Source organism: Magnolia sinica, chromosome 8 (genome assembly GCF_029962835.1).
Source record: "Magnolia sinica isolate HGM2019 chromosome 8, MsV1, whole genome shotgun sequence".
Taxonomy (NCBI): Eukaryota; Viridiplantae; Streptophyta; class Magnoliopsida; order Magnoliales; family Magnoliaceae; genus Magnolia; species Magnolia sinica.
The window spans coordinates 27,863,762-27,889,553 of record NC_080580.1 but is presented as its reverse complement, the minus strand read 5'-3'; the positions used below and the strand labels follow the sequence as shown (position 1 = coordinate 27,889,553).

Genomic DNA, 25,792 nt, shown 5'->3' with positions numbered 1-25,792 from the left:
CCCTTTTATCTCATAGCCCAGGCCCCACATCGCATGGGTTAGGACCTCGGCCGAACCCCCCTCGTGGGCCTTAAATCACATGGGTACTGCCTCACACGGGCTGCCCACCCTGAGTGTGTCCCTGTATCCCACAAGCTACCCCACTCGAGCCCGGTGTGAAATGCGCATTAATCACCCCCGGTGAGGAGTCTCGAACACGAGACCTCCCCTGTGGGCCCCAAATCACATGAGTCACCCACCCCAAGTGTGTCCCCGCATCCCACAGGCTACCCCACTCGAACCCGATGTGGAAATGCCCCTGCATTATTGGTGGGCCTTTCCCTAGGTGAATTGCTATGGAAAATGTTCCATATGTTGTATGTAGAGTTTGTGGAGAGAAAGACATGAGAGACTTTCCTGCCAATTTGATTCGGCCATGGTGAGACTAAAATTTCATGGAATTTTAATGGTGTTTTAACACTGGAGGATGTGTGTGCAAAGGTGTGTCTGTTGTGATCTTGTGCTATGCCCCTGGCTTTTGCTTTGCCTGTTTCTCTTGTAGCTGGTGTGTGCCTGTTCATTTTGTTCTTGTGTTGCCATTTGTTGTGACCTATGGAGTGATGAGAGGGGTCACTTAAAAGTGTTTGGTTCCTTGGTGGTCCCTTCTGTATTTTGTTTTGCCCTTTGGCTAATGTAGTTGTGGTTCTTTTAAAAAAATAAATAAATAACAGAGCTCTTGATTCAGGCTAATTATCTCCATGATAAATATGGGAAATTTGGTGGTTCTCGGGAATGTCAACAAATTGGCATTATCACCTGATTTCTTTAAAATGTTGGCATGAACCATGGGATTAAATTGTGGTTTCAGAGTATGACTTACCTGGGTACTGCAACCAGTACAATCTGCCCCAAATTTTCCAAAGCAGTCCCATATTGGTTTGGTGATTTGTTTCTTTATGGACCGAATCCGATAAGTATCACCTGTAACGAGTATCGGATGATACTTGAAACCATGGTGTGAACCCATTTTTGGCTTCAGTTTGTATAATGTGCAAACCTGAACATGTTGTCAATGCAGGTTCACAGTTACCAAGTCTCCTACAACACAAGTATTGGTCCTATCGATTATATCAACCAACTCAAATTTTCCAGCCTATAATTTCTTTTGAGTATCCTCACTGACTTCTTGAATGTGTTCAATATATGCATTGACAATATCACCACCCTGTCCTCAACCTGGTAAAGGTAACATGCCCCATGCATGTGTAGTAAATAAGAGCTCTTTCATATACTATCTTGAACGGAAAGTCACCTGTAGACCAATTTACCATATACACATGTGGCTAAGAAAGTTGGCATCCCTATCTAAAGTGATGGATTTGTGAACGTCATGAGTTGTACAATCTCCTTAAAGAACAAATTGGCCACATAACCTTCAAAAAGAAAATAAAAATGCCACATCTAAAGTGTTGAAGGTTTTCTTGTATGGGATAAACCGTGGCATTTTTCAAAACTGATCAGCCACCATAAAAATGAAATTCGAACCCTATTAAGGTCTAGGCATTCCAAGCACAAAATTCATGTTGTTGCTGACCTGAAGTGCATCAGAAACAGGCAACTGTGCACAACCCAATGTTTTGAGACACAATTGGCTATTTGGAACACAATGACATTTCACATGTCAATCTTGCTTTATTTTCATCTAATAGAACTTTCTTCCACTGGAAATATTTTTTGCTTGACCATAATGTTGTTCCGATCCTCCATGCAATTCACCAATTCCACAATCTTGCATCAAACCTTTTGGCATGCGTGGTGGTTACCATGGTGGAGATAACCGGTGTTCGAAGTATCGGTATCGCTACAAGTTTTGCTGGCCAGGGATACAGAAACAATATCGACACTGCCGATGACCGGAAATGTGGGGAGAACATGGGAAAATGGTGAAATTTTTTAGTGAAACTTCAGGAGATGCTAAAATACACATATCTGCATTAAAAAACTGTAGAAAGAATGCATACATATTAAGTTTCCATTTAATGGGGGCCTAAATGCATGTGGTGTCGTAAGAAATTAGTCCAACCATCCTAGCCATCCAAATATCCATTGATATTTTAGAATGTCGACAACACACGATATTTCCCTGAGAAATCGTTGACAACTGGAAAGGAAACAAAAGGTTGTGATCTTGATGTAGCCAATGTTGCAATAACAATAATATCGCGATATTATTGTTATTATCGTCAACAATTTGAACACTAAATACAACCATGCGCCCATACAAAAAATTGAAATGGATACATCGGTGATATTATCGAAACATCGCTGATACACTGGCAATACAAGCGACATTGGAATTTACATAGTCGAAAATATTGGTGATACATTGGTGATACTTAGTACCTGGAATTTCTGATACTACCAGTGTTATTGGTATCGCCGAGCTGGAGATACATAGTATCGGGGATATTTCAATAATATCAGGGATACTCCGAACAGTGGAGATAATAATCTTGAACATTAATGTAATGAACTGTCCATGCATTCCAAATATTTTTCAAGGGTTGCTTGGAAATACAGGACTTCAGTAAAGTGCTCTTTAAGTTTGTCAAATCACAACCTTATACAACAACTGCAGCAGCAGCAGCAACCTCCTCTCATGTTCCAAGCAATATGTGCTGGTATCAAAGCATTGGCGACCTTGTTCTACTCACTGAACTTGTATTTTAGCATGAATTCATATTCCTTTAAAACTGCTGTCCACGTCTCATGTCGTGACTTTTCTGCTGCAAGTTCAATATTGAAGAGCCCCACCGTCTGGGTAGAGGACAAACTGTTGTTGAATAAGCTAGTGCTGCCACTTCAATGCTTGCACAATTGCATGGAAATCTATGTCATACGTGGAGCGTTGGGTACTTGGGTTATTGAATCATTGAACTTGTGCTGAAATAAGCAACAGGATGCTCCTCGCGACTCACATCACCTATGCTCACTTGAGAGGCAATGCAATCTAACTTGAACATAGTGTCTAAATTTGGCTATCTAAGTCTGGTAAGATAATCTTCTGTTATTAATCAGAAACTAGCATCTGCTTCCTTGGTCCACGGGGATACCCCTTTTCGCATACATTTAGTTAATGGTGCAATCAACGTGTTGAAATTATGGATGAACTGTGGATGGAAGGTGGCTGGACCATGGAAGCTCTGCACATTAGCAAGTCTTTACGGCACGCCATTTTCTCTGATCACCTACTTTTTATCGGTCAACTTCTACACTATCCAAAGGACCAACATGACCTGGGAATACCAGGTTGTTCATCAAGAAAATGCACCTTTTAAGGTTGACAAAGTTTGATTTCCTTAAAACATGGATAACTCGATGGAGATGAGTGGCAGGATCAGTATTGCAAGAATTACTGACGGCTTTCTACATCATGAGGGATTTAATTACCATCAACATTATCTTAGCCTTTCTCCCAACAATTTGTCTCACTAGAACCAGTCACTGCAGAGCCTCACAAAGTATTTAATTCTTCTAATGTTTGTAGTGAGGTAATGGTAGGAAATTGTGTTGCCAAATGTTACTTTCCTTTTTTTTTTTTTTCATTGTATTTGTTTTAATGGTCTACAAGTTTACCATTTATGATTGACTGTTGTGATTTTCAAGAAATTTATGGCATTAGTTTTCTTGAGGTTAAGATTGTTATTATATTTTCATACATGCGTTTTTGGAGGGATACTTTGCAAACCTTCTTCTTTTTTTTTTTTTGGGTTAGCTTGGTAATGCATTTATGTCCATGATGTTGAATAGAGATACGAATTGTGGAAACACTAGTATTTGACTCCCTTTTTTCTAAACTATAATTATTTATTTACATTCCATGTTACATGCAGGGAGGCTGCTAACGGCACTAATATGTGAATACTTGGACTGGGCCCAACTAGGCCACACTCTTAAAGTTTATTTGCCCGAGTGTAATTTGGTAATAATGTAATTATTTTGTATTAATTATGTCTATTGTTGTCAAATTCAGGATACCATGAATCAGGTTGTATGGGATTTTCTTTATATTTTCTTATTTTTGGTTGTTCATTTGCAGCAAAAGGATTTCTGGAAAGCTGAATTGAGAGATTTTAGTAGCAAAAATGGTTATGATCTAAACAGGAATGGGGAAAATGCTCCTCTTCTTTTGGATGTTCTTGAAGGATTTTTAAAATTTGAGGTTTGCTTCTTGCTTTTTTCTTCATTAGATGTATTCCTTGCCATTAGTGTTGTGTGTGTGTGTGTGGAAGGATAACCGTCTATTGTTGTGAAATTTAAGCTTGTGGACATTGACATCCTGCAAGCCGGATGCCCATTCCACCACTTCCCTCTTGATCTTCCAAACTATTTCCCTCACCGATCCTCTCCTATTTTGAAAGCACCACCTATTCCTCTCCCCTCAAATATTCCATAATACAGCCATCAAAATGAGATGCCATATCACTTGCTCTGTAGTGCCAAAAGAGGTGAGAGACTCCGGTCCCGTCACAAGTAATGGCTTCCATAGTAGTGAGTAGAATGACCATACCGAGAAACGGCTAGATGTATGGGTTTTTTTGATCATTGTGTCCTTCTCAATCGGAAGACGGTGGTAATGATACTGCCACTCCAGCAACTTGGCAAGGTCTTTAACTTCCTCTTCCAATAGGTCCTTACAACAACTTAGTGGGTTTTTTTTTTTTTTTGGTTGCTCCTGAAAAATTCAATTTATTGCTGGGAAAAAAAGAAGCAAAAACAAGGGAGAAAAAGAGAAAAAATGATTTGGAATAACCTCAGCTACAAAGACAACCCAACCCCAAAAAGATAAACTTCAACCCAAAAGGATAGGGCTCTACCTGGCAGGAAAACACTCCCAACGAGAAAGCACACACATGCATAGAGATGGGTTACACAAGGCCCAATCCAAGGCCATAAACTAAATCCTATTTAAAGAGTCCAGAAAAGATATTTTATCTTTAAAAAATCCATTGATTCCTCTCTAAATGCCCCATAAAACTACATATGGGAACAAATTCGAAAGAATCTTCCCTTCAGGGGAAAAGGAACCTTTATCTCATCCAAGGAAGACTATCAGAATGGAATCTTTGAGAACTGAAGAGGACCCCAGAAAGTTGAAAGAAATGATTCTAGATGTCCCTTGCAATCTCTCAACGAAGAAAGATATGATTAGGAGACTTCCGCCTTTCTGCACATCACATGTTTGGGTGGATATATTCCTCTTCTGGAGATTGTCAATTGTATGTTTTGGCGAAGGCAATCAAAGTAAAAGCTTACGCCCAATGAAGGACCTTGGCAAGTGGGGAAGGATGCTGGCCCCTGGCCACCATAGGCTTGAGAATAGATGTGTAGGCTTGAGAATAGATGTGGAATAGAAGTAGAACCTGCCATTTCATGACTAGTTCCACACTGTTTCTTCATTCTTCACGTTGATCTTCAAGGAATAAAGCATCCCCATGAGACTGCTAAAAGAGCCAATCTCTTCTTCTCTCATATTCGCACTTCACAAACATGTTTTGAATTACCATTACTCTGATGAACTTGTAGCAATGAACAAGGCATGCAAATTAGGAAAAGATTCTGTGAGAGGAAATTCGCCTATTCACACATTATCCCAAAAACTCATCCAATCTCCTTTCTCATCACATCACAATGGAACACCAAGATACTTCACAGGGATGGATCTTAGCACATCCCCTCCTATCTGCCAAATTTTGAACATCTTCCTCACACGCTAGCACACTAGCCATTGTGCTTTTCTTAACATTTAATTGTATAGCCCAGAAACCACTTCAAAATACCCGAGAATACCTCCGACATTCCTAACTTGATCAAGAGAGGAATAACACGTGATGAGTATGTTTTCGGCAAACTGGGTTTGAGTTAGAGAGATTTCTGATTAACCAACTGCAAAGCCTTTAATGGAACCGATATCTGAAGCCCTTGCATGCAGCAAGCTAAGGCTTTCTGCAGCAATGGTAAAGAAGAAAAGGGAAATGGATCTTCTGGCTTCAGCCCTCTAGAACTAGAAAAGAAACCCTATGGAGAACCATTGGTAAGGACTGCGAATGAAGCCGAAGAAATACAACCCTTTATTCATTATTCTATCTCTTCAAAGCCATCCTGCATAGAAAATAGTCCCAATCCATGTCACATGCCTTTCCATATCATTCTTGCAATGGTTGCTCGCTTCACCTGATTTCTTCCTTGAATCTGTGCACTTATTGGCTACTACAGTGCTGTCCAAAAATTTTCGCTTACAATAGCACCCTGAAGTAACAAAATGATCTGGTTCGTAGCCCATAGTAATAAGAGAGGGATTTAGGAAGGATTTTGTAAGTTCTGACAACTAAAATACATTGGCCTAAAGTCACGAAAGCTAACTTAAAATTTTTTGCGGGGGGGGGGGGGGAGAAGATAAACGTGGCATTGAAACCCTTGCCAAGGATAAAATTTAGGTTGCTCAATCTTCTTTGATAATGCTCTGGTATAGTTGCACAGAGTGTGAACTTTGCTGCAACAGATTCAGGTGCAGGAGTGGGGAAGCGTCTGTTTTGAAATGTTAGTGAGTATAAAACAGCTAGGAAGTTGGAGCTCAAGTACGAATCACAGTTCGAAGTGGGAGTGGCACCTTGATAGAGGGATTGTGCAACCTTGATAGAGGGATTGTGCAACTTGCTCGAGCCTTGGAAGAAAGCCATGTAGAAGTCGTCCGGTTCCTGTGTCTAGTCTCTAACCATACACCCATCTGAGCCAATCAAACTTCCTCTTCGTTGACATCTCTCTCCTGCCCATTGTCATCTAAATCGGTTTAGCTATGCCCTTGAACTTTAATTCAGGTTGAGCAACCTAAATCACAGTTTTGATTCATTAAAATTCAATGGTCATCTTCAAACTATGTCAGTATAGTCTGGTTGTACGTTTGTTACCTGTAGGATATAATCACTTATAATCACAACCATATCAAGCTAGTTCAGTGGATATGAACTTCAATCCCGTGTTACAGGGCATGGAAGCACATGCTATAAACGATTTGTACATGTTAGAAAATGCACTAAAAAATTGAAAATTTGTGTAATGTGACATACTGATATCCAAGCCAGTTGATATAGAGGACACATGCACTCAAAAAATTGTGAAAGGGAAATACCAGCAATTAGGGGTGGCAATGGATCTGGTTTGGGCCAGGTTGAAGTCAGGCCAGCCCGACCTATTTACTAAGCAGGCCAAGAATTCTTGCCAGAACCCACCATCCCATTACCCTCTGACCTGACCCCTTTAATTGTAAATGGGTTGGGCTTGACTGACCCAACCCAATCTGCTAAGGCTATGCCCAACCGAGAACAGACAATGGATACGTATGTACATATATATATATAATCTGAACTTACCTTTTTTATTTTGTTTCGTGTTTTTGGGTTGGGTCAGGTCAGTTCATTTGGCCCATCCCATTGATAACCTATATGGGCAGTTGGGTTGGGTATGGTTCAACCCAAGCCCGACCCATTTACTTAAACGGACTGTATTTCTAACCCAGGCCTGAGCTGCTACCCATTTAGCTTTGCACTAACCCACCTTAAAAATGGGTCGGTTTGGTTGACCTGCTGGCCAACCCGACCCATTGCCACTCCAAACAGCAATGCATGCACTACAAAAATTGTATAGTTTGGTAGATTATTTGCTCATGTCACTAGTTTGGTGAGTTTGGCTGAGCCCACACATATGTACAGTCCTATTTCTGCACAAGTGCACATTCTAATGCAACTAACATGTGTAATATCTTAGCACTGTATTAAGTTGGCTACCGTGTGTAGATTCCCGATCCCAAAATTCTGGCAGGTCTACTAATTGGGTGGGCCATGGCGTATAAAACAAATGAATGGCTAAAAAAACCTGTTATATCCATATATTTGTTTCATGCATAGTACCAAGATGAAGACTCAATTGCCCTGCTTATATGAATTGGGTGAAACTATCAATTGAGCAAAGTGAAAACTGAACAAAAAGAGCATACCTTTTAATGAGGAATTTTGAAGAGTATCAAACTGCAAACCATGCAGTTGAGCATGAACCACTTGAATTGTGATTTAGGTCACTATCTCCATCCACTAATACATCTCAGGAGAAATATACTTAAACATCAGCCCATCAACCTTGGGTCTGAGAACACCCTCCTTAGAGTACAAGCTAGCGCAGAAATCCACCATCATGACTTTGATTTAATTTTTATATTCCATAAGAGATCATTTGACTTGAACTTTATGAATGTGATTTTGTCTTTGCCTCCCATTAGCAATTGTGTGCTAAAAGGCCATGTTAGAGTCTTTGAGCCGCAATGCTCTCACCTTTTGTCTCGAAGCCGCCTCCTCTCCTTTAAGGATCAAATATATTATATTTTCAAAGTTTCCCTCCCTTCCCTTTCAGCCAAGTCTAAAGAACTACCCTCTTTCATGTCCAACCTTTCTGTTATTGTTGGTAGATCCTCCTTTTTTACATTATACTGCTAGAAAGATAACTTTTTATGGACTGTTAGCTTTAGTTTGAGAATTGGAGCTTTTACTTTTGTCTATGACCTTCCCACTCTCCAATTGAGTATTCTCTCCACCACGCTGTAATCATATCTAAGAAACCATTTTGATCGAGCCACCAATTTTGAAGTTAAAATTGGGAAGGACCAGTGGTATACCTGATGCTTCCAAGGTGCAATATGCAAGAAGAAAATGTGGGACACAGAAGATAAGTCAAAAGACAGAGCTGACAAGGCATCATCAACCTTTTAAAACAATAGACCCTACTTGTCAGTGATCTTATATTTCTCCTTGCTTACACCCATTGAAGGCCCTTAAGCACATAGCCCACCTGGCAACATACCTCTGAGGCTTTCTGAAGACTGCTTCGGATTCTCCACTTTGCTGCAAAATGTCCTGTTGTTGCTTTCTTTTCAAATTGCTCATAACCTTGTAAACAAGGCTAATCTCATCACGGTTTTCCTGATACCGATAGGTACCTCATTCCATGCTTCCCCAACATTTATCTATAGCACCCCAATGCCAGAATTGCCACCAATCCTTTGTTTAATCGCAATGCCTGAGCAAGAGATCCACTAATTCCACTTTTCCACAAACATGGAATATACCCATTTGTAGTATTCATGTCTACTTCTCAGATGCCCTATGGTAAATGCCTTGACCTTACCATTCATTTCTACTTCTCACATTGGGAGGGCCTTCCAATTTCCACAAACATAGAATACACCCATTTGTGTTATTCATGTCTACTTCTCACATGCCCTATGGTAAATGCCTTGACCTTACCATTCATGTCTACTTCTCACATTGGGAGGGGCTTGATATAATCAAAATCACTATTGTCTGAGCAACTATCCTCCTAAGATCTTCCCCATGAAATGAATTGTAGAATTTTATTGCTGAGAAATACTACGACTTCTCCCAAATCCAACTCCAACCATCCCTGAAATATCCCGACCTCTCGCAATCCTTTCTCCTACTATTGGTGAAAATCCATGTACCCTACCACCAGGCTTATGTACTCTGTATGTCAAATTCACTTAGGTTTCTGTGGACTATTACCGTCCACATCATGTGGACCGCAAGTGGAGTTAAATTTTGTGATACTGTAGTGTTTTCTTGGAAACCACCATATCTAGTTGAGCATGTCCTTGGTTTAGAGGTCTATTGCCACACCATGTATCCTCTCAATACCTTGTTCTCGTACAATTGCCAATGTGAAGGTAGTCCCTTTATGCCTGTTTAGGAAGAAAGAGAATTTTTTGGAGGAAACATTTTTTTCCACGAAGATTTTCACCTGCTTGGGAAGTAAGCATTTGACTGGAATATTTTTCCCCAAGAATGTGGTTTTTTTTTTTTGGAAAATGTTAGAAAAACTCATACCTCCCCTTGTTAATTCATTTTCTTCCCTTGTTTCCTCTTCCTCCACCTCCTCTCCTCTCCTCTCCCCCCTTACTCCAAAAGTGGGATGAGCGACACCTGATGGACTGTCCAAACTAGTGAATGAACTTTTTCAAGAACTTTGTCAAGTATAGTCAATATAGACTGTCCATTCTCCCAACCACTGATTATTTGGTTAAGATATTCCAATCAAGGTGTTTTTGAGAGAGATGGACCATCAAAGGTGGGCTGCAGATGATGGATGGCCCAAAGCAATGATGTACCTTTTCCTTGTCCATCAATGATGACTCTTGACCTTTTACTAGATTGCTTATTGTCATTCATTTGTGCAGCAGTGATTGGATGTGTGGAACTTCGATTGGTGCTATTTCTGACAAATGGCTCCCTACGCAATGGTGCCGTATCTCTATCCTTGTGAGCCCCTATACAGTCCATATGACCATCAATATGTCCACTATCTAGGTAGATATGGTATTTTCCACAGGTTGCATGCTAGGAACACCATACAAGGTAAAATGTGGGGGGAAAGTATGGGCAGTTGAAGGAACAACATGTTCATAGGATAAGTTTAGCTGAAATGAGGATGTTGAGATGGATGACTCGAAGGATGAGGAAGGACAAATTAGAAATGAATGCCTTCGAGGGAACTTAGGAGTAGCACCAATAAGTAATAAGATGAAGTTAAGTTGACTTGGATGGTTTGGACACGTGCAAAGGAGACCAAGAACCATGCCAGCTAGGAGTTGGTGCAAGTTGAAGGCTCTAAAAGGGTGAGGAGAACGCTGAAAAGGACGTGAGTGGTGGTAGTAAGAAACAACTTGATGACCTATGGTCTAACTGAAGTTTTGGCCCTTGATAGTGGAATGGCAGAAAAGGATTCTTGTAGCTGAACCCGATATGTTTGGATAAGGCTTAGGTGATAATGATGGAAGAAAAGGTTAACTCGGGTTTTTCTTTCATGTCTATGCTGTTCATAATGCATATTAATTCATATGTACGGTGTGTCATACAGAAAATGATGTCTCACTCTTGCACATATTTGCATTAAGCTTCCCCTTACATGATAATTAAATGCACAAAGTTGCACTGGGGCGGTTCAGATTGTCTTTTCATCTACATGATAAATTTACCTGGGTATTATTGCTCAATTCTGAACCATGTGTCTGCAGAATTTATCTCAAACAAGGGGGGCTGGAAGAAGAATGATATCCCCAGAAACCGAGTCTTTATCCAATGTGGACCCTAGGAACATCCGTCGACCATCGTCATCATCTGTTGCTGGTGGTTTGCCACCATTAGGAAGGTAGCTAAGGAGCCACCATGGTCCAGTAAATCTCATTCATGGATTTGATAATATTCCTGATGCACTTATTTTTCTCATTCTTTCTCTAATATAAATGCTTTGCCTATGGATATGCTAGGCCTGTTCCTGTTTCCCAGGCATCTGGTAAGTAACCATGGTTGGATCCTTTGTGCATTCAGATATCTTCTTGCATGTTGGTTTTCTTCTTTGATCTTTTTGGCATTTCAGATCGGAGAACAGGCTCGTCCGTGCCTGGATTTAGGAAGGATGAATGCAGTTGGAGATATGACAGTGATGAACTTTCTGAAGATGTGATTCGAGCTTCAAGCGCCTTAGAAAATATTCAGCTGGACAGAAAGGCCCGCAATCTAACCACATCTTGGCGGTATGTTAGAATTTTACCTTTCCTTTTGGTCAATATATTTCTATTAGGTTGAATTGAAACATATGATGTCTGTGCCACCAAATGTGATTTGAACCTATGTTTGCATCCTCTAGCTTTTCTCACTTCCATTCTCATCTGAAACTCAATTCCTAGAACTGGTGATCTCTTAAAAGTTCATTTTGCAGAAATAATTCCACTGTAAATTTCCTGCTTTACTACCGGAATCTTCTATTTAGACTAGTGTCTTCTCTCTGGAAACATACTTTTCAACATACTCCAAACTCCAGAATTTCAGTGCCCATATGCTTTTCAGGCATTTCCCCCTACTTCCATTCCCCTCTTGTGACAGTGGTTGTCCACATTTTAAGTTCTGTTGGAAACTCCTCAACACATCTTAGTCTATTTTTATTATATTTATTTTTTCACCTGTTATCCACTTCTTATCTTTGTCATTGTAATTAGTCAAATGCCTCACTCCAGGGGCTAACAAATTGTCTAGATCAATGCTCCCTAAATTGCCAATAGCATACTTTTTCTGTTCTGAATCACACTATCCAGATTATGGTTCATTTGCAATCCAGATCATTATTTTTACCGGCAAGAAGTAATGGTTCTATACTCTTAATGTTGATTCATCATCAGTATCATCATTTGTGATACTCTTAATGTTGATTGTAATATAAATATATAGTTAGAATGGAAGGGATTTATGCTTTGTTCTTAGAGTGGCATGAGCATAATATTATACTATGTATGTGGGTCTATAATGCCATTCACATATAAATAACAAAATCAATTTGTAATATAGAACCCTATTGCATATACTTAGCGAATGCACTGAAGCAGTCCACATGGTCCTACCCCATAGCATTCTCTGTACTGGAGAAATTTGCATATCAAGTGCTCATTCCCGTAGAGTGACCTGTGATCTAGATTATTCACAAGACTTGGGTTGTCTGGAAGTGCTAGAAAGTAAAACTTGGGCTAATGATCTGGTGATCTGCACAATCATTGTAATGGGTCCCTCTGTGTATAGGGAAAGCTCTGAACATCTTCAAGATTAGGAATATCCAAGCTGTCCAATCTCTCTCTTTTCTGGACCGTTGTTGTTCCACACTCTCACGTTTCTTCTGGACTGTGGCTGTGGTTTCTTTTCTAACCTTCTCTTTGTAGACGGCCGATCAAACGATTAGGACCTTCCAGCTTGGAGATTTCTTGTTTTTTTTTTTTTCTTTCTTTCTTTTCTTTTCTTCCTCTTCCTTTTTTTTTTTTTGGGCATGGATCTCTCAACCATGGGATTGGTGGTGCAGTAAAGCAGGAGAGAGTGAGCTAGTTAATGTTTAGTGTGAGCTAGTGCATGCCTAGTAAGGGGGAGCAGGTGCACAAAGCAGGAGCAGCACATTGATTAAAAGGTCTCTCCAACTAAGGCCATATGCATTTTGCTCGTATAGGTGCATCAGGGAACACATCCTGGTGCGTAAGGAACTGTTTATATTGATGAACTTCGTACTTGACACTATTATTTGATCAAAATCAACTGAAGTACCTGTGACTGGAGATTTCTTGATTTTGAGAAAGGGTTCTTGTTATGTACCTAAAATGATAGAAATGTCCCTGATTTGACACGGTTGATTAAATGCATCTGATTCTTGAGAAATGAAAATCATGCTTGGGTTCTCTTCCAATTGTGAGGTGACCGGATCATGCATGAAACCTTAACATCTGATATGATCAGCGTTATATTAGAAGCATCCAAAATCTCCAGTCTCGATATCCGCCAAGACTACATTTTGTGTTCACAGCCTTTTTCTAGGTGGCGATATTCATCCACCATACATGTGGTATACATGTTTGTCAATCCACTCCAAATTGTATGGTCAATTGTGGATAGGGCAGAGCCTACAAATCACACTGCTTGAATGAACATAATACGGTTGGCTGTGTTGTATGGTCAGATTTACCAAACCCCACGAAATTGTATTTGTGGATTCTACAAAATATTTTAATTAACTTTAAAAATACATGCTTTATAAGTAGAAATGATAAATAAATAAAAGTTAATTTCCAGGAGAACAAAGCATAATTCCTTGCTAACAAATTTCCCTTTTCAACAAGGAGTTGTGAAATAATTGCGTTGTTCCCCATTTATAGTTGTTCCCCTCCCGATACCCTAATACTTTAAATATTCCCGCCCTCCTCAGTCTCCCCGACCCTCCTCCTTTTCGGCTTCACCCCCTTGAGAACTGGGGAGACGTCTCATCTACAGGGGCTGCTTCCGAAAGCCTGCTATCCCAGAGTCTGCCCTCCAGCCCTGCGTCCCCACCTGACTCCCCTACCCAGGCCAGAGATTGGACTGATATGGGCCCTCTCACTTTATTTTAGGAGAACTCTTCCAGTGAAGTGTTAGTTGCCGAACCTTGCAGGTGTGCCCCAATTTCCATCAGCAACAGCAGGATAACAACTCTTCGCTTCCCCATCCCCAGCAGGAACACATCTCTATGATTAATTCCGAAGGGAAGAGTAGAGGAAATTTTCGATGAAATTCAAAACAAGAAATGGATTAGAGATGCTGTTGGACACGTGGGCAAATCCCTAAGATTATCGTTCGGGAATAGAATTGAAGACTATACTGGCCCCTTTCTCCTCCCAGAACTTCATCCAAAGCAGTAGTGCGGTCCTCCAGCAACAGAGAGCTGCTAAGTCTCCAACCAAGTCCAGAACCAGCGTCTACATCAATGGCTCGACGTGGTCGAAAGGGAGTCCGGGCTAACACTGTTCTCCAATGAACATTTTTTCTTGGAACGTAAGGGGGATTGGCTCCAAACAAAAGTGGGGGCTGATTAAGGAATCCATCAGAAGAAAGAATCCGGACATAGTTTGTCTTCAGGAAACTAAAGTTCCCCATTTCTCTGATAGTTTGTTGGTGTCGATTTGGAGAGAAAAGATATTCGTTGTGTTACCCTGGATGCTGTGGGCTCTTCGGGAGGAATTATCATCGCCTGGAAATCCTCCAATTGGGTCTTGCAGTCCTCTTTCACCGGGGTCTTCTCCATGTTAGTCATTCTTCAAGATAAGTCGTCTAGTTTTTCCTATAATATTGTTGCTGTATATGGTCCTAATGACGATTCTCTCAGGTCCTCCTTTTGGAATGAATTGACTACGTCTAGACAGTCATTTCTAGGTCCTTGCTGTATCGTGGGAGACTTCAATGTTATTTGTTTCCCTGAGGAACATTCTCGCCGAGAACGCCCTCTACTATGGAAGCTTTCTCTGATTGGATCCAAGCGCAGGAGCTGGTAGATCTACCACTGTTTGGTGCTTCCTTCACTTGGTCTAATTGTCGCAGATCGCCCATTCAATCGAGACTGGATAGATTTCTTTTATCATCTGAGTGGCTGGAGGTGTTCCCTTCGGTATGCCAGATTGCCCTTCCTAGACACAACATCGGATCACTGCCCGATCATGCTCTCTATGGAGGAAGTAGACTGGGGTCCCAAGTCGTTTAAATTTAATCTTGCTTGGCTCAAAATTGAAGGTTTTCAGGAATTAGTAGTGGAATGGTGGGGCTCGTTCCAGGTGGATGGTTTTGCTGGTCATAGGCTGATGTGCAAGCTCAGACTCCTCAAAGACAAAATAAAAGATTGGAAGGAGAAAAAACTCAGGAAAAGAGAGAAGGAAACAGAGACCCTATTGGCAGAATTGCAGCAGATCGATGTGTCCAATGATGGTGAGGAGATTCAGTTAGAAATTCTGGCCAGACGGATTCAGATTATCCAGTCTTTATTGTCCAGAGCTTTGGAAGATGAAATCTCTTGGAAGGTTAAATCGAGAGTGAAGTGGCTAGCAGAGGGTGATAGGAATACCAAATATTTTCACAATATTGCAAATATGAGAGCTTGAGTCCAAGCCATCCGAAACATCACAGTCGAAGGAAGACAGATTGAAGACAAAGTCAAGATTGCTGATTGTGCGATCGACCATTTTAGGACCATTCTCTCTTCTGAAGGGTGGGCCAGACCTCGCCTCGACGGGATTGCCTTCTCAGCCATTCAAAGATTGGAGGCTGATCTGCTGGAGGCTCCTTTTTCAGAAGAAGAAACTAAAGCTGCTATATACGCTTTGTCGGGAGATAAATCCCCAAGTCCCGATGGATTCATAATGTTATTTTTCCAAGTGTTCTGGGACATGGTTAGATCAGATATTATGGACTTTATCCTCGAGTTTCATGAGAGGGGGAAGCTGTCAAAAAGCCTAGGAGCCTCCTTTATTACCTTGATCCCCAAAGTTGCTGGTGCCTCTTCGCTGTCCGATTTCAGGCCTATTAGTCTCATTGGAGCCCCTTATAAGATCCCGGCTAAAGTCCTCTCTTCTAAGCTTTCGACAGTCACGGGGAGGCTTATATCCAAATATCAGAACGCTTTCATAAAAGGGAGACAGATTATTGACGGTGCGCTGATCGCCAATGAATGCCTTCACTCTTGCCACAGATCTGGAAGGAACTCTATATTCTGTAAACTGGATATTGAGAAGGCCTATGACCACGCCGACTGGGAATTTCTGCAATACATGTTGCTTCGTATGGGTTTTGGAGACAGATGGATAAGATGGATTAGATCGTGTGTGGAGTCGGCTCATTTTTCTATCCTTTTAAATGGTGCTCCCAAAGGCTTCTTTCCTGGTTCGAGAGGATTACGCCAAGGTGATCCCCTATCCCCTCTCCTTTTCCTCTTGATTGGCGAGGCTTTGTTACAAATGATCCTTAGAGGGCAGAGTGCAGGTATGTTCGGAGGTATATCGATATCAGGTGTGGCCATTCCTACCTCCCACATCCAATTCGCTGATGATACTCTCATCATGATTGAAGCCGACGTTGAATCTATCGATAACCTCCACACGACATTAAGATGCTTTGAGGCAGTGTCGGGTTTGAAAATCAACATGGCTAAATCCAAAGTTTATGGGGTGAATGTCTCGGATCAGGATCTCTTTGTTTTTGCTAAGATTCTTGGATGTTTAGCGGTTGCTTTTCCTACATCTTTTGTTGGTCTCCCCCTTGTTATAGGACCTCCTCCATTAGCGATGTGGGAAAAAATCGTGGACAAAATTCAAAAGAAACTTGCTACAAGGCAATGCCAATATCTTTCGATCGGAGGCAGGATCACCCTCATTAAAGCTGCGCTGTCGAACCTTCCAGTTTACTTCGTGTCTCTCTACAGATGGCTGACCTCAGTCTTGAAACGCATTGATCATCTCAGACATAATTTCCTCTGGTGTGGTAAGGAGAATCATAAGAAACTTCATCTTATGGATTGGAAGGAAGTGTGTAGTCATTTTCGGAATGCGGGTGCTAATATAAAAAATCTTAAGATAATGAATTTGGCTCTATTGGGCAAGTGGTCTTGGAGGCTGGGTAAGGAATCAAAGGCGCTGTGGAGCATCATCGTCAAAGGCAAATATGGATCGTCTCCTGGTGACTGGTGGACTAAGGACAATTCTTCGTATAGGGCCTCTTGTGTTTGGAAAGGCATCCTTCGTCACAAAACATCTGTGATTAGCAATATAGGCTTCGAACCGGGAAATGGAACGAGATTTATATTCTAGGAAGATCAGTGGATGAGAGATTACACTCTGAGAGATAGATTTCCTGGTATTTATCGAATCGCAGCTGATAAAGAGAGTATGATAGCAAGCTACTTCTCCCAAACAGCAACCGGCGGGGTTTGGGAAATCAATTGTGTCAGAAACCTGCATGATCAGGAGGTGGAGGAATATGTGGATCTGCTTCATTGCCTATCTACTGTGTCTCTGGATCAGTCTTCCCCAGATAATATGATATGGAAGCGAGACAAGTCCTGCACATTTTCGGTTAAATCGCTCTACTCTGTTCTTGCCCCCAATTCTACCTCTTCGATGCAGGTTTTCCCTTTTATATGGAAATATGCTGCTCCCCCCAAAATACATCTGCTTTGGATGGTTGGCAGCTATGAATCGGATCCTTACGATCGATAATCTCAGGAAGAGAGGGATGCAACTTTTAAACATCTGTCTTTGTTGTATGCGAAGTGAGGAGACTGTCAACCATCTGTTGGTCCACTGCCCCTTTATCACTCAGATTTGGTGCGATTTCTTGTCTATATTCAATATCGTCGGCTGCCTCCCAAACTCTGCATCGGATTTGCTAGCAGCTTGGCATGGTCTTAAATTGGGTAAAGTTAAAACCCGTATTTGGAGAATGGCGATTATCGCCATTTGGTGGGCTGTTTGGAAGGAAAGGAATGAAAGATGTTTCAACGACGCTCAGTCTACGGCTAAATCAGTGGGATCCTTTGCTAAAAAGTTGATTTTTGAATGGATGATGAATGTATTGGGATTAAAACATTATAATCTTGCTTTCTTAGGTTTCTAGGTTGTTCGGTTCTGCTATCTCAGCAGTCCTGTGTTGCATGCTTCTTTTCGCCATAATATATCATCGTTACTTTTTTTTTTTTTTAAAGACTTCAGTCAAGTATACAGAGCCAGTTCTTTATGCTTTGGCATCTGCGTGTTTGGATTCCAAAGGATTTACCCAGGAGAAGAATCTTGTGTCGGTATGGATTCTTCTGACATATAATGCCCCCCACTTAAAAGAATCCATGTGAGATAGCTGTCACAGGGAGAAAAAGGAGAGACAAACAAGTCTAATAATTGACCAAACTGCAAGACCTGCCCTACGAGCTAGCTGCCTTAGGCGTATGTTAGTTGTCTTTCATTAATGTAGTAACCATGGTCGTGAGCTTGATTACCTGAAGATGATTATGCACTCCCTCCCCCCTCTTAAAAGAATCCATCTACGATAGCCTGTCACATGGAGAAAAAAGAGAGACAAACGAGTCTAATAATTTTATCTTTTGTATGAGCGAGTGTTACCTTTTTAAGAATGTTTGTAAAAGGTAAAGTGGTTTTATGTTGTAAAGTGTTTTACTTTTTCTTATCTTTCTTTAATAGAGTTAAAAAGTATACAGCGATGATTGTTTGTGTTTAGGTGCGTACATGTTTGGATTCCAAAGGATTTAACTAGCAGGTGAATCTTGATGTGTCAGTATGATTCTTCTGACTTGTAATGCTTCCAATGCAAAAGACTCCATGTAATACAGCCTCTTGGTGGCCATCACTGGGTGGTTAAAAATATTGGCCGTTAATCCAAATTCAGCTGGCAAAGTCCAATGGTTAAGATTGTTCAATCAGTGTTTTTTTGGAATTACGTCCCCGCACTCCCACCGGGTGACTTCTATTATTTGGATTGTTTTGATTGTTCTACATGCGTACCATGTATATGGTGGATGAGTCATCACCATTCTGAAAATGTTGGTGAGAGCACACCATAGTCTAGCCTCATTTCAAACCATTTCTATCATCACGGAATTTGCTAATCTGACAATTTTTGCGGGTCTATATGTGATCTTATCTGTCTTAGTTGGGTTTAGATTGAAGTACGAGTTTTCATGGTGAATTGTATTCGAATCAAAGCATGCCTATTTGCCAGGCATCCATAATCATCATCATTGCAAATATCTGTATTGTATCGGCCAATTGGCTGATACATCTCTCTTGTTTGTGTTGTCAATACCAATACCTGACACAGGGGTGAAATGCTCTGTCCTGAAAATTGGTGGCCTAGGCCTGTATTTGTACATGGAGGCCCCCCCCCCCCCCTTTTTTTTTGTTTTCCCCCTATTTTTTCTCTCCTTTTTTTCTTTTCTTTTCTTTTTTCTTTTTGTGCTTTATTCGGTTCATTTGAATCTTAGAGGAAGCTTACAAGCCCATTCCCGGTATCTGGGCCTTTATTAGAGATCAATACAGAATATTTGAGTGGGATTCGACAAATCGTAGCAAAGTGGATCATTTTGGGAAACGTTTTTGTAGTGAAGTAATTATATTTTGTGAACCTATGTGCATATGTATTAAGTTTAATAGACTCTAAATCCCAAGTAGTGACCATGTAGCTAAAATTCCAAATACTGCATGACGATGCTAATTGTCTCATGATATCTTGATATTACTCTGCCTACTTGGTATAAATGACCATCTAGTCATTATAATCTGTACTCTATGCTCTGTATTCTATAGTTTATACATGAAATGATATTTGATATATCTTTTGAATTAATAATAATCATTAAAAACTTAAGAGGTCCAAATCAGCAACTCAAGCTTTCAACGGGTCATCCGGACATATATCATTCTTTCCAAAGAATGATCCAATAAACCATTGAATACATGAATAAATTGCAGAAAATGAAAAAAGAAAAGAAAAGAAAATTATAGATTCTTTAGTTTCCTCATTTCCTCATTTTTATTTATTATTTATTATTTTTTCAGAATTCTTTTGTGAACCGAATAAGGCCCAATAAGGCTCGAATGGCTCACATCGTATCGATTTTGTGCTTGGCTGATATGCCCCCACAAAACCGATATTCAGAAGTCAGAAACATGACAGTTCTGAATGGGTTTTCAGTTTACAAGTGGGCAAACATGGGCACTTGACATAACATGGCACTTCTGCTTTTAACATTTGCCATGGCACTTCAAAATCTGTACAGGATTTAAGTGAAGCATTCATACCTATTCTTCACGAAGGTTTCCTTTCATCCTTTCTATTGTCTCTTTTGGTACATAAAATTTCTCTTGTCGTACCTAAGATTTCTTGTGCCTGGCTTGCCCTCAAGCTTGCCTCTATTATCTTGGTGTCGAAGAAATTATTGATAAAGGATTCCCTCTCATGCTAGTTTTAGTTCATTTTTTTAAAAAAAATTATAGGTACCATGGCTCACAGAGCAAAAATTCCGAAGTCTTGTTCTTTTTGCCCCCTTTTTTTTTGTTCTTTTTCTGGGATTAATTTTCATAAGCGACCAAGTGATGTTCGTTGTTCATACAATACTATTGTTGAGATGATTATTGTATTGATTTGGACGTTTTCTCATTGATTACCTGTCAGTTGAGGTACTAATAAATTGGTTTGGATTAGAAGTATATATGTGCCCCTTTTTTAAATGTTCTTTGATTTAGATGTTTTCCACAAGCGTGTACGCACACACAACAATTTTTTTATTTTTTTTTGTGTTGTCTTAATTGATTTATTTATTTATTAAAAATATTAATTTTTGTACGGCTCGTGTCAGAAACTTTGGGACATTTTAACACTTGACTACCATACCACGTGTCTAGGTAACACTGCAAGTAGGGCCTGTGGGTCAGTGACCAAACATTTGGTATGATGGGGTTCACCATGGATGGCCCCCACACTAAAATTTCCACAGATTGGACGATCTTATCTGTTATAGCATGGGGCTCTCTTCTTGGTTGAATGGGAACTGTAGCTGTATATCTCTTTAACTGTCTATTGGTGGACTGCATATCGAATGGTAAAGATTCTTTTACACTTGTACACATTGAAAAACCTGAATGGTACCATACAACCTTTTGGCCGGACCATTGTTTCCTCAAAGGGCACAGGTTCCAAATCGCAGTTATCTATTAGCAGTGATTGCAACATCAGCCAAAACCATCGATATCACACAATGCCTATATGAAACTGGGCTATAGTTGGGAACTTCCCAGTATCGGTCTATCTATCACGATATGTCGTTATGTATCCATGATATATCAATACATTGCGATACTCTGAAAATATTGCAATACATATTACACATGTATTGATGAGATTGCACTTGTGTTGGTCCCCTTCCGAAAAATTTAAGAAATTTTGCCAAAAAATTATTAAAAAAATAAAACAAATTTCTCTGATTTTTTTTTTTTGCTGGGATTGCGTTGCTAGGGGGATTTGACCATTCATTTTCATTTATTTGGGGGAGAAAAGGGGATTTGGGTGTGGAAATCGAGACTGGAGAATGTGTGGTACCAAAAACCCAATTGGTGAGTTTTGTTAATTAAACATATTTTCTCTTGTTTAAATTGCTTTGAATATATGGAATGAAGTTAATAATCCTTAATTTTGCATGTTTTGCATGCTCAATCCAGGGTGTCCCAAATCGGTTACGTATCGGCTGTAACGGTAACGGTGGGACCCGTTACGCGATACGGGGCCGTATCGGCCGATGTCCCATTTTGTACCCGTAACGGTTGTTACGGGCCTGCAAAAAAAAAAACTTACCTTTCTTCTTCTCTTTCTTCTTCTTCTTCTTCTTCTTCTTCCTCTTCTCGGACAGCTGCGGCCCTGCTGCGGCTGCAGCCTTCGTTTTCTTCTTCTTCTTCTTCTTCTTCTTCTCTCTCTCTCTCTCTCTCTCTCTGTTCTTTCCCTCTTTCCCTCTTTTTTCTTCTCTCTTCTTTCCCTCTTTTTTCTTTTCGGTTTCCCTCTCTCCGCACCAGCTTAGCTGCGTTAGGTACGTGTCACGCTGAGACGAGCGCTGACGCTCCTCGAGCTCCGAGTTGTACGAACGGTTCAAAGGAGATCAAAGTTATATGGGCTCCACAGTGATGTATTTATTATATCTACACCGTTCATCTATTTTTAAATATCATTTTAGAGCATTACCCAAAAAATGAATCGTATCCAAAGATCGTCTGGACCACACCAAAAATAGCAGCGGAGATGATGATTTTCACCGTTAAACAATCCGTAGGCCCACCATAACATTTATTTTCCATCCAATCTGTTCATAAGGTCAAAAAGACCTGAATGAACAGGAAAAACAAATTTCATATTGATCCAAAAGTTCTGTGATCCCAAAAAGGGTTTTAATGGTAGACGTTCAATCCCCCACTGCTTTTTGCAGTGTGGTCCACTTGATAATTAGATCTGAATTATTTTTCGTGTCAAGCCTTAAGACGAGCTCGTCAAATGAATGGACGGTTTAGATATAACACATACCTCATGATCAGACCCACAGGACTTACTAACGTCAATACACATAGGTACACCAGGCTTTACGAGTTACGCAGCACGCTCGCTGCACATTTTATTAAACTGTACACGTGCCACATGGGCCCCACCATGATGTATATATTTTATCCATACCATCCATCCATTTTGCCACATCATTTTAGGTTATGATTCAAAAAATTAGTAAGATCCAAATCTCAGGTGGACCACAACATAGGAAACAGTGGTTATAGAATGCTCACCATTAAAATTTTCTTAGCGTCCACTATAATGTTTATTTTCCATCTAACCTCTTAATAGGGTCACACTGACGTGGATGAAGGGAAAACACACATGTCAGCTTGATCTAAAACTTTTGTAGCCCCAGTAAATTTTTAATGATAGTCGTTTAATTATTGTTGTTTCTTATGGTACGGTCCACCTGAGCTTTAGATCTGCTTCATTTTTGTGCTCATGCCCTAAAATTATTTGGCAAAATGGATGGACGGTGTGGATATAACACATTCATCACGAGTGGGGTCCAAAAAACTTTGACACTCGTGTGCTACACTTCACAATTCGAGTCCTACCCAATTTGGGCCCTTTAAAAATTGTACACTAGACATGTACTAACTTAAAATTTACCAATTAAATTATGGACTGTAATTGCTAACTCAAAATGCCAAAATCAAATTGTTTGAATAGTTTTAATTGTTAATTTGTGGATGCTTATTTTTTAAAACAGGGCCTTTTGAATTTTTTTTTTTTTTCATGATTCACTATCCAATAAATGTCCACTAATTCACAAGTGGGATAATGCCAATAAATTGCATGAATTTGAGGCTGATTTGGGGCATGAATTGGTCCTCCAAGTCAGCCCCAAATTGGCAACGCAATCTACCTAAATTTAATTTCATTTTTTTAAAAGAACTATTGGGAGAAAGATATTAAATTGTTAAGTGTATAAATTAGATATTTAGAAAATTAAATATATAAATTTTGTAGTCAAATTCAGGTTGCCTGGTTCAAAAATTAATCAGACAGTCCGATTCAACTTCTCACCAAAGAGTTTACCGTGACACCACCATAAACATGTTCCAATTTATAAATGAATGCATATTTGGAATGCTTAGAATATTTCGGATTTAATCCATATTTTTTCATATTTTCTTGGCAAAAAAAATAATTTACGCCGTTACGGGCCGTTATGCCCCCGTATCCGTATCGGTTTTGGAGGGCACCGTTACGCCAACCGATATCGATACGGGATACCTTGGCTCAATCATGGATTTTGACTCCAATGTTCTAATTTGGAAAAAAAATGGGAGAATTTAGGGAAAATCCAAAATTATTCTGATTTCACTCATTTGACTTGCTCTTAAGCGTGTGGAAAAATCATGTTAAAGTGCTTGAAGGTAGATCTATAAATTGATGGAAGTATTTGGATTTTTTTCAAAGTACTTTTTAATTAAAAATATTGACCCCTTCAAAATAAAAATAAAAACATTGATAAATAAAAAAAATAAATTAAAAAATCATATTGACTAGATGTTATGCATGCCTTATATATATATATATATATATATATATATATAAGTGTATGCTGATCTTAACATCAACCACGCCCATTTATTTAAAAAATATATATTTTTAAAAAATTAAATAAATGCATTGTACATTATAGGACATATTTGGCTTTTGAATATATGGCTGTGTTTCCATACGTTTTCTATGAATTAAATTATATGGACTGATTTTGAATATAGTTGCACCACTTCAATTAGACAACGCATGGTTTAGGACCTTATATAAAGGAAACTTGCCATGTGGACTTGTTTTTTTTGTGATATTTTGAGTTCTGAATCTGTATTATTGTCTTTTTTTAACATCCCCTGAAGTTTCATTAAAAAATTCAACTAATTTCCAGATGTTTTTTTTTTAAAAAAAAACAGCAATATAGCTATACACGCGATATTTCCCATATGATGCCCGATATGTTTCCATATCCCAAGGGTGGGATACATGGGTCGATGTCGATACTGGAAACACTGCCTATTATCCTCTTAGCAAGTACTAGGAAACGTTGTTCAACTTAAACTGAATCTTTACAAATCACTACACTTGATAATCCAAACTCGTCCTAAGCATAGTGTTGGGGGTTGTTCCAAGTGCAGGCATGCTGGAGATGGAATCGTGGAGGATGATGGCAAGGCAGACCATCGCTAGTGGCATCTTCTTTACTGTATCTGTATTCTTGTCTAACTGTTTTTGTTTTGGCTTTCCATGTTTTTTTTTTTTTTTTTAAATGGTTCATGATTCTTGATATGTGAAAACAGGGTAATGTAAGATTGCATTGTTATTTGCTAATGTTGGGTTCTTTTCTTCCTTACTGAGTTCTCATAGCTGTTCAAATAACTTCACAGGTCTTAATACTATTAACTGCCAGATCTGACTGCTCTACTTTGCATCTGCCATGCGAGGCATAGTGTTGATTATCTAGATTTGATTGCACTATGTACTGGCGTCTAGTCTGTTGATGTGCAAGCTCCTGTTTGGCCTAAATGGAAACTACGGCAAGGGCGATAGTGTTTTTGCGGGTTTCTTCCTCTCCAAATTTACAAGTGAATTAAGAGCTTGTTTCCATCTTAGTAATTCAGGCATTATGGAGGATGTTGATGGCCCTCATTGGTCCTGTGGGAATAATTGCATTTCTCTGCATGGTTTCCATCTCCTGAAGAATTTATCAGAGATCTGAGGCTTGCAATAGTATCAGTGCACCCTATGATGCTATGAGGGTGCAATAATGGCCTGTGTCATCTTGACTGTTATGTGTGGATGACAGCTGAGAAATCGGTGAAAGGTATCGGTTTGTAACAGCCGAGATTTTCAGTTCCTGCAAGCGTTCATCTTGGCTAGGACCTTGGGTAATGCCAACAAATGGCCAAGGGATCAGGCCATATTAATTTGGTCTCCACGCACTGGATGCCTGGTCATCAGAGACAATGGATCTCGGTGAGGATTCCATATGTTGGGAATGCATCATAGGGGGTTGCAATGGGCCATGCCACCTAGCCCAGCCTTGGTGACCCGGCCATGAAGGGCCATGGCTTCGGCCACTAAACTAGGCCTGACGTCTAGGCCCGGTATTTGGGCTTGGCTGGGCCAACCGGCCTATTCCCCTAGCGTATGTTCTGTATTACATAAATTTTAGTAATCTAGGCCCTAGATTCTTGTAGGATGGTGTGTATATAAAGTAATATAAAGAACTTTGATAGTACGTTCGTATGGTGGACGATACA

General features: G+C 39.9%; 1 protein-coding gene across 3 annotated transcripts in view; it reads left to right on the top strand.

The window, feature by feature from the left end:
* LOC131253145 (protein TONNEAU 1a-like) overlaps nt 1-24,880 on the top strand; it is a 46,146-nt gene extending 21,266 nt beyond the window's left edge. Inside the window, exons 3-8 of one of the 3 annotated variants that reach the window (XM_058253993.1) lie at nt 3,873-3,961; nt 4,079-4,201; nt 11,117-11,250; nt 11,369-11,394; nt 11,479-11,635; nt 24,668-24,880. In XM_058253993.1, coding sequence (XP_058109976.1) covers nt 3,873-3,961; nt 4,079-4,201; nt 11,117-11,250; nt 11,369-11,394; nt 11,479-11,635; nt 24,668-24,719 — 581 coding nt within the window. In that variant the 3' untranslated portion in view covers nt 24,720-24,880. Of the gene's footprint in view, nt 1-3,872; nt 3,962-4,078; nt 4,202-11,116; nt 11,251-11,368; nt 11,395-11,478; nt 11,636-12,945; nt 13,677-20,839; nt 21,410-24,667 lie in introns of those variants that run through there. The other 2 variants (XM_058253995.1, XM_058253994.1) reach the window with 2 other exon arrangements.
* Nucleotides 24,881-25,792: the final 912 nt, after the last annotated feature.